General features: G+C 35.9%; 1 protein-coding gene across 19 annotated transcripts in view; it reads right to left on the minus strand.

The window, feature by feature from the left end:
• Window positions 1–13,806, minus strand: part of Trip12 (thyroid hormone receptor interactor 12) — a 148,437-nt gene that overhangs the window by 80,254 nt on the left and 54,377 nt on the right. For 12 of the 19 annotated variants that reach the window (XM_026396213.2, XM_026396212.2, XM_026396231.2 and 9 more), the window contains exons 3-4: window positions 9,056–9,181; window positions 7,449–8,251 (exon numbers count right to left, since the gene is read on the minus strand). In XM_026396213.2, the coding sequence (XP_026251998.1) occupies window positions 7,449–8,251; window positions 9,056–9,181 (929 nt within the window). The remainder of the gene's footprint in view (window positions 1–7,448; window positions 8,252–9,055; window positions 9,182–13,806) is intronic. The other 7 variants (XM_026396232.2, XM_026396233.2, XM_026396229.2 and 4 more) reach the window with 2 other exon arrangements.

Genomic DNA, 13,806 nt, shown 5'->3' on the forward strand with positions numbered 1-13,806 from the left:
GTACTGTAACCAGGCCTAAATAGCAACTATTCCCAGGCCTCATGTCTTCAGGAAGATGAAACAGATGCCATGAAGACAGTTTGAGGAAAAAATTAGGCAATCAGTATGCAGCATGGAGTGAGGAAGTGATGCATCACTGAAAAGTAAGGAAAACAAAGATATCATCATTAAATGCAGGAAAAACAAACATGCAGTAAGAAAGGAAACATTCCCATGTGGCTGGTATAGATGACATTTACATAAACTGTATTTATGTATTTATTTGTTTACTGGGTGAGGAGATAAGATGATGCTGGAAGGCAAAATCCTAATTTTCTATAAAGCGGGTGAAACAGAGATCAAACTACAAAAAAATCAAATGGACATGTATAGCACATAATCTACAGACAAGTGAATATCAAGATAATCAACTATGGGGAAAAAACAGTGTGATGAGAAGACTGCTGGGGGGTTTTGTAGTACTGGAGACTAAATCCAGAGCCTCATTCAGACTAGGCAAGCAGCAGAGCGGCTACATCCCCCGCCCTTTTTATTATTATTTTGAAAAAATAATAATAAGTTGGATGAGAGATACACCTCCACATAAGGCTATGACTGCTAATTTTTAATAAGAAATCTTATTTAATTCTTGACTAAACCTCTCTTACTTGTTAATAAGAGAAAAAATTGAGAAGGATACACACCAAAAAAGAAGTAGCCATTCATGAACGAAATTAAAAGTGACATCTTTTTCTTCTTTACCGATTTCTATATCTTCTGGATTTTTGTTTTTAATAACATATTTTAGAATTAGAAGTGTCAAAGATACTACAGAACACAGGCCAGAGTAGAGAAGAGTGATTTTACCTGATATGGATCAGATTATTTTGACAATTCGTAGTTTACTCAAACATACAACATGGTCACTTATAATTCATGAGCAATGTAAAACAAAGTCTTTTTTAACAAAACCAAAGATATGTTTCTTTTTACTGATCTTTTTTAAATTTGGCATGTCATTTCTAATTTACTGAATTTCTTAAAGCCTCAAAAAATACTGTTTGTTGGGAACTAGTAAAACTTTTAAGTTGCTAAGTTGTTTTAACAGAAGCTGTGTAATACAGAAAAGCTCAAAGATAACCCACAACTTTTTCAACTCAAGAGAGATGATCCTACAAGACACAAAAAGGTGAAACCAAAAATCATCCGACTTCCCAGTTCTTTTCATCCCTAGCATAAGGGGAAGAAGAAAGAATGAGTTGAGTAAGGAGAAAAGTAACATGTCTCAGATTGATGGAAAGGGCCCTAAATTCAAGTTGAATTCCTTCTCAGAATTCATCACTAGCCTGATTCTTGTTTAGTTCTAATAATGGCCACAAGCTGTATGCAAGTCACCGGCAGAGTATAAAACTCAAGATGAAAATAAGCTCACCATGTTATTAATAATATGCACATGTTGTCCACTTTAAATAATGGAGAGTAAACTAGAGCTACAAATAGACACAGACTGGAAATATAATACCTTTAAATTTTTCTATAAATAAGTTTCCTAATTACTCAGATTTTGATCACCAATTGTGTCTTATAATTCTGTGCTACCATCTACTAATCACACTTTGAAATTATTGTGATTTTTAAAAGGGCAGATTAGCAAAATATATTCTGAAGGCAAACTAAGTTATTTAAAGTATTAAATATTATATTTTAAAACCATCCTACTGGTTTTACATTTATGCTATATAAATTTGTAAGAATGTTTGCTGACTTGGTTAAACAGAACATAATAGCTACAATAATTTACAAATACACATTAAAAATTATCACACAGGACTATCCTTTCTGTGGTAGTCTCAAGATCTCTACCAAGTGATACAGAGTGACCTCTATCACAGAGCTATTTTGATCAGGTGGAGATGGCAAGCAGTAATGCTCCAGAAGACTCCATGACTAAGATAGTTATTTCACCAGCTCTTCTGCCAGCCCTAGTTCCTCACAAGGAACATACATGTTCACCAACCTATCAACCCTTCCCAAAGTAACAAACTGCAAAAGGTTTTTCTACTTAAGTGTCCTGACTATCACTTCCAAAAGTGTACTCATAATCCACTGCTATCTCCTGAGGTAAGAACAGTTGGCCAAATAAATCTGTAAAAAAACTGGGTTAAGGAGAAATTATAATGAAGATGTCTCACAGTTTGCAATGTTAATGTATATCTTGAATATCCTTGAGTAATATTTGACTATGAAAAATCATTTTTCAGAAGCACCGTGAAGGTACCATTATTTCTATAATTCAAAAACTTTTTTCCTTTACCCAATAAACCAATCAAACCTTATAATCAGTCTTTGCCTGAAGAAAGGTTTAACATCCAACAAACAGATTTACTGAGTCTTAAAAACTGGAAGAAACAAATAATATCTGCGGGAGAAAAAAAAAAACTACCCAGTCTGAAGTGTTTTTCTATATCACTAAGAGGCCTATTCCATTTACTATATGTTTTTCCCACTGAGGTCTGAATGAATAAGAAATCTATCAACTTTTCTCCATCAAAACTACTTCTGCCCTTTGGATTAATGCAAGAACAAATGCAACCAGTAAGCCCTGATGTATAAAAAGCCCTTCAAATACAAGACCACAATTCTTCATACACATTTTATACTGGTAGATTAAATGATATTTTAATTTCACAAAGTGGTTCTCACATTTACTCTTTTTATAAGAATGAATATTATTACTTTGTAATAAGAATAGCATCATAATTATAGCTAAATTTTTTGCTCAACCTCACAAACCAGGAAATAACAGCATGTTAAATTTGAGTCTCCCAAACCTAAAAATAACTACCTTAACCTGATCAGTGGTCAGGATTTTTCAATATTCAGTCTCAAAATGTTGTTCTCTATATTTTCTGCCTTAAGGTATTAATTTCAATTGTACACCCTAAATTTTGTGATGCCCATGTACTAAGCACTATGCCAAGTCTCCACACATATTCATTTATTCTTCAAATACTATTATGCATATTTAGCAATTTAAAAACTCACAAACTTCCCATAATCACAACTTAGTAAGATGAGATTCAAATCTAAGACTTTTAGCTCTGTATGAAGTTCTCTCCTCATCCCAAATACCATTATTTCAAATCCAGAAAAATTATCTACCAATTCTAAGCCTTCTTATATAAACTCTTTATGAAGAAATGCATTTATTTGGGGCTGGTGAAGCCAGATTTAAAGTTAGGTAGTCAGTGTAGTTAGGTAAATCGGGTCTAATATTGAGTGAAATCTAAAATGGAGGCCATGCTGGGAATGACTCAGGGAAAACAGGACAACTCATGGAATGTTAATAAAGGCCCTAGGCCAAAGTCCACCTGGAAGAAATGTTAATGAACATCCCCCAACAGATTTGAAGACAGCCCATCCCAAAGAAATGTTAATGAAGCCCAGGATACAGCCCCCAACAGATTTGGAGACAGCTCATCCCAAAGAAATGTTAATGAACAGCAAACTTGACTCCGAAATGACCAGATTACTTCTTTGGCCCACCTGTGTCCCAACCCTTCCCACCTACATTCCATCACCAAACCTATAAAAGGGGAACACATTCCCCACTAACTGGATTCCACCTTTTGGGTCCCCTTCTTCCTCCGGGAGAAGTCTTTTCTTCTGTCCTTTAATAAATTTCTAATCTCTACTCTGGCCTTGCCTCGGCGTGCTTCTTTGGTGTTATTCTTCAACATCGGGGAGCAAGAACTCGTCACCGGTCAACAGCGGTAACACTGGGGTTGTGGCTCAGCCTAGCATACGAGAGGCCCTGGGTTCCATCCTCAGCACCACGTATAAATAAAGGTATTATGTGCAACTACAACTAAAAAATAAACTTTTTTTAAAAAGAAATCTGTTTAATCATATCTGCCGAGTCCGGCTGGGCAAAAATAACCGGGAGGTGATAAGCAACTTGAAGGTTGAAGCGGGAACTGCTTTATTGCAGGGAAACTCAGTGGGAACTGAGCGGGAACTCAAGGTAGCGGGCACCCAAGGTAGCAGGAGCCACTTTGTTGCGGGACAGCAGAGGTATATATACCTAACTGAACTGATTACACAGTTAACATCAATTAACATCATCTAGATACAGCAGTCAGCCTGCCGCAACCCGGCTGGGCACAGAAACACAAGCCGCTCAACCTGGCTGGGCGCAGAAACACGAACCGCCGCAACCCGGCTGGGCACAAAAACACAAGCCGCTCAAGCGGCAAACAAAGCTTTATTTAAAAAAGCCGCCAGCGTCCCGTGTGCGCCCTGCTAGCAAGCCGGCAGGACCTCCCCCAGAAGTTCCCTCCTACTATCTTTCCCCAACCAATGGGAACTCTCCGGGAGTCCCGTAATGTGAGTCCCTTAACAGGCGGAGGTGAACAGCAGGAGTCCAATATCCATATAAATGTAAAGCTTAACATAATCATATCATCTCAATGGCTAGCTGGCAGTCACCTAAACCAAAAGTGCCATGTATCATAATACTTTTGCTGTGGCTCCTAGCATCAGCCAATAAGGAATCCTCACCATCCTAATGGCACGCTAGCATTGCTTCACAAACCACTCCTCCTGGCAAACTGCCAGGCACCATCTTGACTTGATTTGCATCCCCAACACATATCTAAGATACACCCCACCCTGTATGAATTCAAGAATCCCAAGATTTAGCTCACCTGATCCGCTATTCCTGTGCATTTTTTTCAAGGTCAATTTCTACATGACTTGAGTATGCCCTCGACTCTATAACTTCTTAGTTCTTTGCCTTTGAACACATAACTTGACCAATGATTTCAAGGTAGCTTACCAGTACTTGCCAAACAGGGATGATGAGGGATAAATAAAAGGTATCCATATAAAGTATTAGAATAACTGTCAAGCACTTACAGGCCTTTCATTACTTTGTTTTGAAATGTTTTTCATTTATTTGAAAAGAAGCAAATACATGGTGAATGGTATATGAATCCCTGGGTTCACCTATTAATCATTCCTAAAGATTAATCAATAGCAGGAAAGAAGGAAAAAATAAAATTCATTTCCTCAGGGGTCTTAAAATTTCCAAGTGACCCTATTATGTTAAAATAGTAAAACACAGGAACTAATACAGGTAACTCTTTAAAGTCACATATACTTCCTTTCTTCAAATCCTAACTCAGAGAAATTATTTCACCTCCTTGGAATAAAGTTACTCAATAACTATCCTAAAGCACAATTTTGACAAGTGCATGTGAATGCATATGTAAAATACCTGGCACTTACTAGATGCAAAACAAATACTGTTTGATTGGTTCCATTTGTTTCCAGGGCTTAGGCTATAAATAGAAATCAGAACCAGGGAAGTAGAAGTAAGGCTAAAAAGGCAATATAGTGACAACAGAATACACAGAGGTTCTGTGAAGATAAGAAAAATCATTATGAAATGAGTTTTAAAATAGTAAATCAGTTTGTAACTATGTGTAAAGCACACTTGAGAGAATTCTCTGGACTCATCTGTTACTAGCTCAATGGCATTGCCAGAAATCTTGGTGTTTCCTGACTGAGAGCTCCCTTACAACTTAGGAAACCCCATTAATCAGCCACTGATAGGGCCAGATTTTTTTTTTTTAATCATGTCAATATACTACATCATGATCTTTGAGAAGTGTTGAAGCTATGACACACTAACACTATCTATATCACCCAGCACTTGAATCCTCCTACAAATAATACCTAAAAAACATGAGCTCTTCAAGTGAGACAGACTGAACAGGGAAAAAGGGAAGAATGAATTCCATGGAACACACTATGAACTCAAGTTGGTCCACTGGCTATGGAGATTACACAGCTACTAAATGGACACACCCACATGGAGTTATACACATGCTTCTACTTCACTTAAAAGATGTGAAGAGAAGAGGTACAAGACCTGAAATAAATAATTTCAATTATCAAGAAAACTTTGGCAGGACAAACAAACAGTTGCTATTCCTTTTTAACCTGGGCTTTTATTTCCTTTTAAGGTTAAGATTCCTATCTAACAAGTCCTGATTCGTTATCTGTAACTGAAAAGATTTTATACATATGTATACCATATTTAAAACACCAAATAGAGCAAAGTTTTACAATCTAAAAAATATTACCAACACAATAACCCTATGGTGCAGTTTAAACGTTGATTACTAGTATCCTTGTTAAAGTTCAACTAATACTAAATCAAAAGTAGTTAGAGATTATAGTTAAACAGAGCTAAGAGCTTTGATTCAATATTAGGTTAAACTGATTCAATATTAACTCAACCAACAAGAATGCTGGTAGACATCATGTAAAATCTTCAAATAAGCAAGAAAAGGTTCTAGCCCTATCAAAATGTAGATTTGAAACCACAATCTTCTATCAGGACACAAAAGGGAAAAAGGTAATCTATAACAAAAATTCAATGCTTTTAAAAAATGGGGATAAATAGCTAGGTGCACTGGTACTTTCCTGTACTCTGTTATTCCCAACTGCTCAAGAGGCAGAGGCAGGAGAATCTCAAGTTCAAAGTCAGCCTCAGCAACTCAGCCAAGCCCTAAGAAGCTTAGCAAAACTGTCTCAAAAAATATAAAGGGCTGGGGACACAGCTCACTGGTTAAGCATCCCTGGATTCAATACCCAGGAGAGAGAGACAGACAGACACAGACACACAGACCATGTCTCAAAATAAAAAGGACTAAAAATGTATTCAGAGGTAGAATAAGGGGAAAATGTGCAAAGTGCTTTCTTATTCTATTTTTTTCTGACGTCTTAAAACAGAACCTATCTCCTACCAGAGCCCACCCCTCCCTCCCACCCACCCCCCCAAAAAAGCTAACTACTAGAAGAAAAAAAAATATTTTAGCACTTCAGGAAACATAACTGAAGAGGGTCAATGCTAGGTCTAATCAGTTCTAATAAGAAGCTTCCTGAAACCTTTCAGGAAAAGGAGATGGGAAAGTACCCAAAGATCTCAAGCTACCTCATAAAGGAACATACATAACACTGTTTTCCCCCATCTCATTTCTTTGCTTAAATGCATAATTCTCAAACTTTAGTTCTTTATAGTCCACTCCAAGTTTCAAAAAGGGCAATATTCTTTCCCACTAACTTAGGACCCAGAGCAGTGTACGAGGCATTAGCAGTATTCATCTTTAGTCCAAGTTCCTTAAAAGCCATAAAAATTAAGGGCTGGGGGTATACCTCAGCGGTAGAATATCACCCATCCACCCACCTCCGTTTTCAATCTCTAGTACTACCAAAAAAAAGAAAAAAGCAAGATTCTTATATATCTGTCTCCATAAAAGTAAATGTAATATCAATTATCAAGTATTATTATATAAATAAAGCAATAAATCTTATGTTGCCTCAGACTGAAAAAGAAAATAACTTGAAAACATAATCACTTTTGACAGACCCCCTAAAAAAAAGAGCTTCCATTAACTTACTTGCTAATTTGGCCTGTAATCCAGAAGGTCCAGGTTTTGATGTCTCTGACTTAGAAGACCCTGGAAGAGACAGTTTTGTTTTAGGAAGGCTAACTTTAGGGCTGAAACGAGCAGCCCAATCAAATTTTGAAGAGCCACCAGTTTTACTCTGTTCCTTTTCTCTGCTACTTCTTCTGGGACTGGGACTGGATGCTGAACGGGAACGCCTAGCCTTGTTCTGGTCTTTTCCTTGTTTCACCCTGGCACCTGGTGGTACAGTGGAAGAGGCCGAGGCTACAGCAGAGGATGAGGAGGAAGTAGAGGCAGCAGAGGAAGAATCAGTGATGGTGCTACACCCAGCTTTGGCTGAGGTGGCTGATTTTGAAGCCAGCTTGGTAGGTTTTGCAGATCTCTCTTCGGCACCAGTTGATTCGGACCCAGAACCACTCTTTCCACAAGAACTCTCTGTCCTTTTTCTTTTTTGACTCCGTGAACTGCCAGCGGCCACACTCTTTCTGGTGTGAGCCTTGCTTGTTGATGGCGATTGTGCAGATTTCAGTTGTTGCTCCTGGTCTAAATGTCTCTTCTTTGACTTACTATGTGATTTACTCGTTTCTGAGGGAGACTCAGTATGCTCAAGTGCTTTGGGTTTTTTCGCAGAGCTAGGAGAACTGGTCCTGTTGTAATCTGGACTAGCACTGCGTTTCACTCCTCGAGAATTGTCTTTCTTAGGCACCTGCCCCGTTTTTTGCCTTTCTGAAGTATTGGCTCTGTCTGGATCCTCTGGTTGTGGGACTATGACAGCAGATGATGAACTGCAGCTTCTAAGAAGTTAGATAAGAAAAGAGTTAGTAACAGCCTGTAAAACCTATCATATAACACTCATTTCTTAACTTCTTAAACCTTTGGAAATGCTTGGGGTGGGGGTTAGGGGAGTTCCTAATAAGTCTAGTATTAAAAAAACATAGGTTTTCAAATAGTTCAAAATTGGAAGGCAGGGAGAAAAAAATGTGTGATTTTTGGATGGTAAAAATATTTGACTAGAAGATAGGGTACTCTTCAGCACAAAGATTAATGACACTAAACACTATTAATCACTGTAAAACAAGAGTTAAGATTACAAGAAAAAAAATGTTTAGTGGTTCAGAATCAACAAACTAGAATCTTGATGTTCCATTCACAAACACAACTGTCAAAGCTCAAAGGATGTAACATAGGCACTTCCAAAACAAGAGTTACAAACTTTTACTTTGTAGTGATATCAAATCTTCACATTAACATTCCTTTCCAAAGACTCCTAACAAATCAGATCTTAAGGATCACTGACCTAAACCACAATTCCAACAAATACTAAAGAAAATCGTAAAAAGGCATTTTAGATGCCTATAATTGTTTGTTAAGCAAACGGCAATCTCGTAGATCTCTAAACAAGGAAAAACTTCACTGTCTGGGGCAAAGTGCACTGGTACTGCTACAAAGGTGATAAACTATTAATCCTAAAAGTTATACTCAAGAATAATAAAAACCTGTTTTAACAGTTTGGAATAACCTGGTAAGCTTTAATATATGCAGTAATTCAAATGCAAAAAAAGATCTGCCTTGAAAACATAAGCAATGTGAAGATTTACCTTTTAGAAAGGTGTCCCCTTGACAGTTCAGAAGTAGTATTAGACTGCACTTTGGGTGCCTTAGAATTAGATTTTCTACTCTCAGGAGGGCTATATCTCTTATGTTTTGCCTGCCCTAAATGTGACCTGTCAGCAGAAAATCAAAACAGAGATCTATCAGGACACTGAGATGAAAATACAAAATTGAAAGTGAAATATTTTACATTAAAAAAGCCTCCCAATTCTTCATTATTTACGTACCCTTCTTTTAAATATCACATAATTAAATTATTAAATATTCTATTTCAAATAATATAGCCAAGGAAATTGCCCTGTTAAAACTAATGCTATAACATACCTGCAAATTAAGATTTCTTATTACTACCAGTGGTCATAATTCTGTAACATTATTATGGCAACTTAATAATGAATTTTTCAGTAATTTTACTATAGATATAAAAGTATGCTACATTTTTACAAAAAGCAAAACCAGACTTAGAATCCACTTTTTGTAAACAGCATGTGATATTGCATAGTACTGTGACTATACATAACAATAATGGGCTGCATATTCCCAACAAGCTAAGAATTTAAATATTTTCACTATAAAGAAATGATAAATGACAAGATAGATATGCTTAACCTGATTTAAGCATTTACACAATGTAAACACACTGAAACACCACATGGAGCCCCATCATTTTTGTTTTTATTTATTGAACTTAAATTTATAATTTAAAAATTTAACTTGATAGCATGACTATTAATTTTTAAAAATTTACAGAAAAGGCAGTTTGTGATTCACACAATGATAATGGTTTCCAATTTGTACATTAAAATTCAAATAAGCAAAACAAATTTTTTTTCTTTCAGATAAGCTTAGTAATGCAGAGGCTGATGAACAAATTCCCAAACTGATTTTACATAGAAAATTATTAGAAACATTTAATACATCAAATCAAGATAGTGACAATTTGCCAAGAACTTAAAATATCAATAGAAAGTACAAAGAAAAAGTTCTACAGAAATACTTTAAGAATTTACCATAAAATATTCCAAACACATTCAAAAGGGTCCATTATTAATATGGCTGCATCACATTTATAACAAATCAAAGCCTTATGCCAAAAATGTTCTAAAAGCTAGTTTGAAAAAAATCTCCAACATAATGTGTTTTCAACTGTTAGATGTTTTTAATCACAAGCAATAATTAAAAGATTTACATAAGCAATAAAAAGAGCATGTATTAATATAGATCCAGGAAAATTGGTACTATACATATGAGCTATTTATATAATAAATGCAATTATGTAATTCACAGCAGACATCCATTCTCCATATAAAAGTCTGTATACTAATGAGAACTTAGAACAAAATTTCATCCATACCAATATATTTTGTTCAAACAAAAATCGACTGGGGTGGGTAGCTCAGTGCTAGGGCCTGGGTTTCAAAGGAATAAGGCTGGCCCTGGACCCAATACACAGCACCAAATTTTTAAAGACTTCCATTGCAAATAACTTCTCAAAGGAATTTAGCAATAAATCAATGAGAACCTCACACAGTGATCTCTCTAACTGAATCTGCAAGGATGCTATAAATCTCCAACATCATAAAAGTGAAACCATCTCCTCAAAAAGACCACCCAGGATTTCTCTTTGAATATATTTATTTACTCTTCCATTTTTCCTGAATTCAATAATAGATTCTTGAAGAAGTGAGCTTTTCAATAAAAGGAAACTGTTTTTGGATCTCTAATACTACTTTTGCACTGGGAATATAGCTTAGTGGTACAGCACTTGTCTAAGTGTTCACAAGGTTCTGTGTTCCGGGCCCAGAACCACAAAGCAGTCTAATACACCTTCATTTTAAGTATTAAATTTTTACTTTAGTAACAAAGGTTCACTTCTCTTACTTGACCCTCAGTCTTTCCCCTTTTCTACTCTCCTGTAAGATCTCTCTCCTCTCAAGGTAAAACCAAGCTGAAGCTTGTAAGGTTTTTATACACTGAATTTTTATTTTTCCTATATTTTTCATCCATTTAATATTAAAATTTTGCTTTGACCCATGACCTTTAATTTTTATGACATCAAAAGTTCTATTCTTCTTTAGGAATGTCAAAAGTTCTATTCTTTAGGATCGAGAAGTGATTTTTCAAACCATTCCATAAGTACTTTAAAAGGTATAATGTAGGCTGGGGCTCAGTGTTAGAGCAATGCCTAGCATGCATGAGGCACTGGATTCGATCCCCAGCACCACATTAAAAAAACTAAATAAACTAAAGGTATTGTGTCCATCTACAACTTTAAAAATAAAAAATTTTAAAAAGAGATATAATATTCTGTGTTCAGGGTACAGAATTCAATGGCCATAGAAGAATATTTACAAATCCTGGCATTCAGGTCCTTTATATCCCCCGCCCCCCGCCCACTTTGTCTTTTTTTTTTTTTTTTGGAGACAGGGTCTCATTAATTTGCTTAGGGCCTTGCTAAGTAGCTGAAGCTGGCCTTAAGCTTGAGATCCTCCTGCCTCAGTCTACAGAATCATGGGATTATAGGAGTGTGCCACCACGCCCCAGAGGGTTCTCTAACATTTGTATTTTCATTAAGTTTTATAATTCAAAAATCGTGAAGGAAAATTATCCATTCAAAACTAGACAACCTAATGAAACATAAAATTTAAAACATTAAAGTCTTTTTAAAATGTTCTTAAAAATGTTATACATCCCTAACAAATCTCATTCTCTGTCATCTCAAATTAATCTACATTAACTAAAGTTGGTCCCACTATAGTCGTAGTAGCAGTTCTCATCTCCAAATAAATTACTCTTTAGTCTTAAAACACACCTAATTTTTTGTTTTGTTTGCAGTGATGGTGATCAAATCAAGGGCTACATCTAATTATCTATCTAATCTATCATTATCATACTTGTGCTCACATTTAGCAAAAGGAGTCTTAAATATCTTCTGTAAAGGATAATATTTTGGTTTTTGGGCAATATTATATCACAGAAGCAGATGCAGACAATATGCAAACCAATGAGCACAGTAATGCTCCAACTGAAATTTTAATCACAAAAACAGACAGTGAGCCAGATTCAAAAAATGCATGGACTGTATTTTTCCAACCCTGGCTTAGAACAAGGAGTAGACAACCAGATTAACATGAAGTGACAACACTGGGCCTCTGAAAATGAGGTTCCTTTTGTTGTACGAATTTATAAAGTACTAATACTAAGACTATTGTCAAGTAAACCTCCATAAACTGATGATGCCCAATCTAGAAGAGTCGGTTAGACCACCACAGTAATCACAGAGAAGTCTTGGCTGCTACCTCCTTGTAGATCATTTTACTAATTCCCTTGTTTATCGTGTCCTGATGCTCAACGTTAATTTTTATTAAGAAGCATAATCTCTTTAGGTCTAGTAAAATTTATACTCTCTATAATTCAAATTTGCAGAATAGCATAGAAAATTCATGACAAACTAATGAGCACTAGAGTGAGCCCATCAAGTAAATCAGAAAGAGAGAGAGAAAGTGTGTGTGTGTGTGTGTGTGTGTGTGTGTGTGTGTGTGTGTGTGTTTTCAGGAGTTTCTGCAACAGCATATGAATGTTCCTGAAAAAAAAAAATCTCATGTTATTAAAAGAAAACATACATACATATATTAATTTATATATATTATATATACCAGCCCCTAAAACTAATTACAAGGTACAGGGATAGTGATCAAAATTAGACTGGACACAAACACTCAAACCTATGTTATTTTATAGTGAGTCCTACTGAAACATCAGTTTTAATGTAAGACCAAATCTAGGGCTGTGGTAGGGGGGTGACTCCAGTTAGAGCATTTGCCTCGCATGCACAAGGCCTGGGATTAATCCCTAACACCCTCCTCCACCCAAATAAAACAGATTAACAGATTAAACCTCTACTAACATATGCAAGAGTTACTGGTCAATTCATCCTTTGGCATTTTATTTTTTTACATTTTCATTTAAATGTAAAATTTTAAAGACATTTTAAGACAAGTTTCAACAAGATCAAAACAACTCCTCTCTGGTAAACTTTCTTTTCAGCTATCTTTTTTATAAACACAAAAGCAAATGGCTTTGAGATTCCCAAGTTATTTTGGTTTGTTTGTGGTGCTATGGATCAAAACAGCACCACAAACACCACAAACAAGCACTTGTACCACTGGGTTATATCCCCAGCACTCTCAGCATAGTTTTAGCATTATAAAGTACAGTGATTCTGGGAGCCCCTGATCTACCTATCTATGATTTATACTAAATGGTATGTTTAAATCAATTCTGCAAAACTTGCAGGGTTTTGTAAAATCTTCATATATTATCACATCTTCCTCTTTAATTCAAAGGTCTTTCCCCATTTTAGTAAATGTATCAACATTGTGGAAAAATTACCTAAAAACCAAAACTACTTCCACATTATACTGACATCACTTCCCTGTTTAACAAGCATATGAGTGCAAAAGAACAGACTATAGTAACCCTGGGTTATGTGCTTTCAAGATTATCTTAAAGCCAGGTTTAGTGGTACATGCCTGCTAATCCAAGCCACTCAGGAGGCTGAGGCAGGAGAATTTCAAGTTGAAGCCTGGCCTGGGCAATTCAGTAAGTTCCTTTGTTAAAATAAAATGGGTTGGAGGTACAGCTCAGTGGCAGAGAATTTACCTATCATGTGGTGACTGGGAATTCAATTCATAGTATTACCAAAAGGAAAAAAAAAAATTTTTTTTTTTTTCCGTGA

The sequence above is a fragment of the Urocitellus parryii genome, chromosome 1, assembly GCF_045843805.1.
Source record: "Urocitellus parryii isolate mUroPar1 chromosome 1, mUroPar1.hap1, whole genome shotgun sequence".
NCBI classification, from domain to species: Eukaryota; Metazoa; Chordata; class Mammalia; order Rodentia; family Sciuridae; genus Urocitellus; species Urocitellus parryii.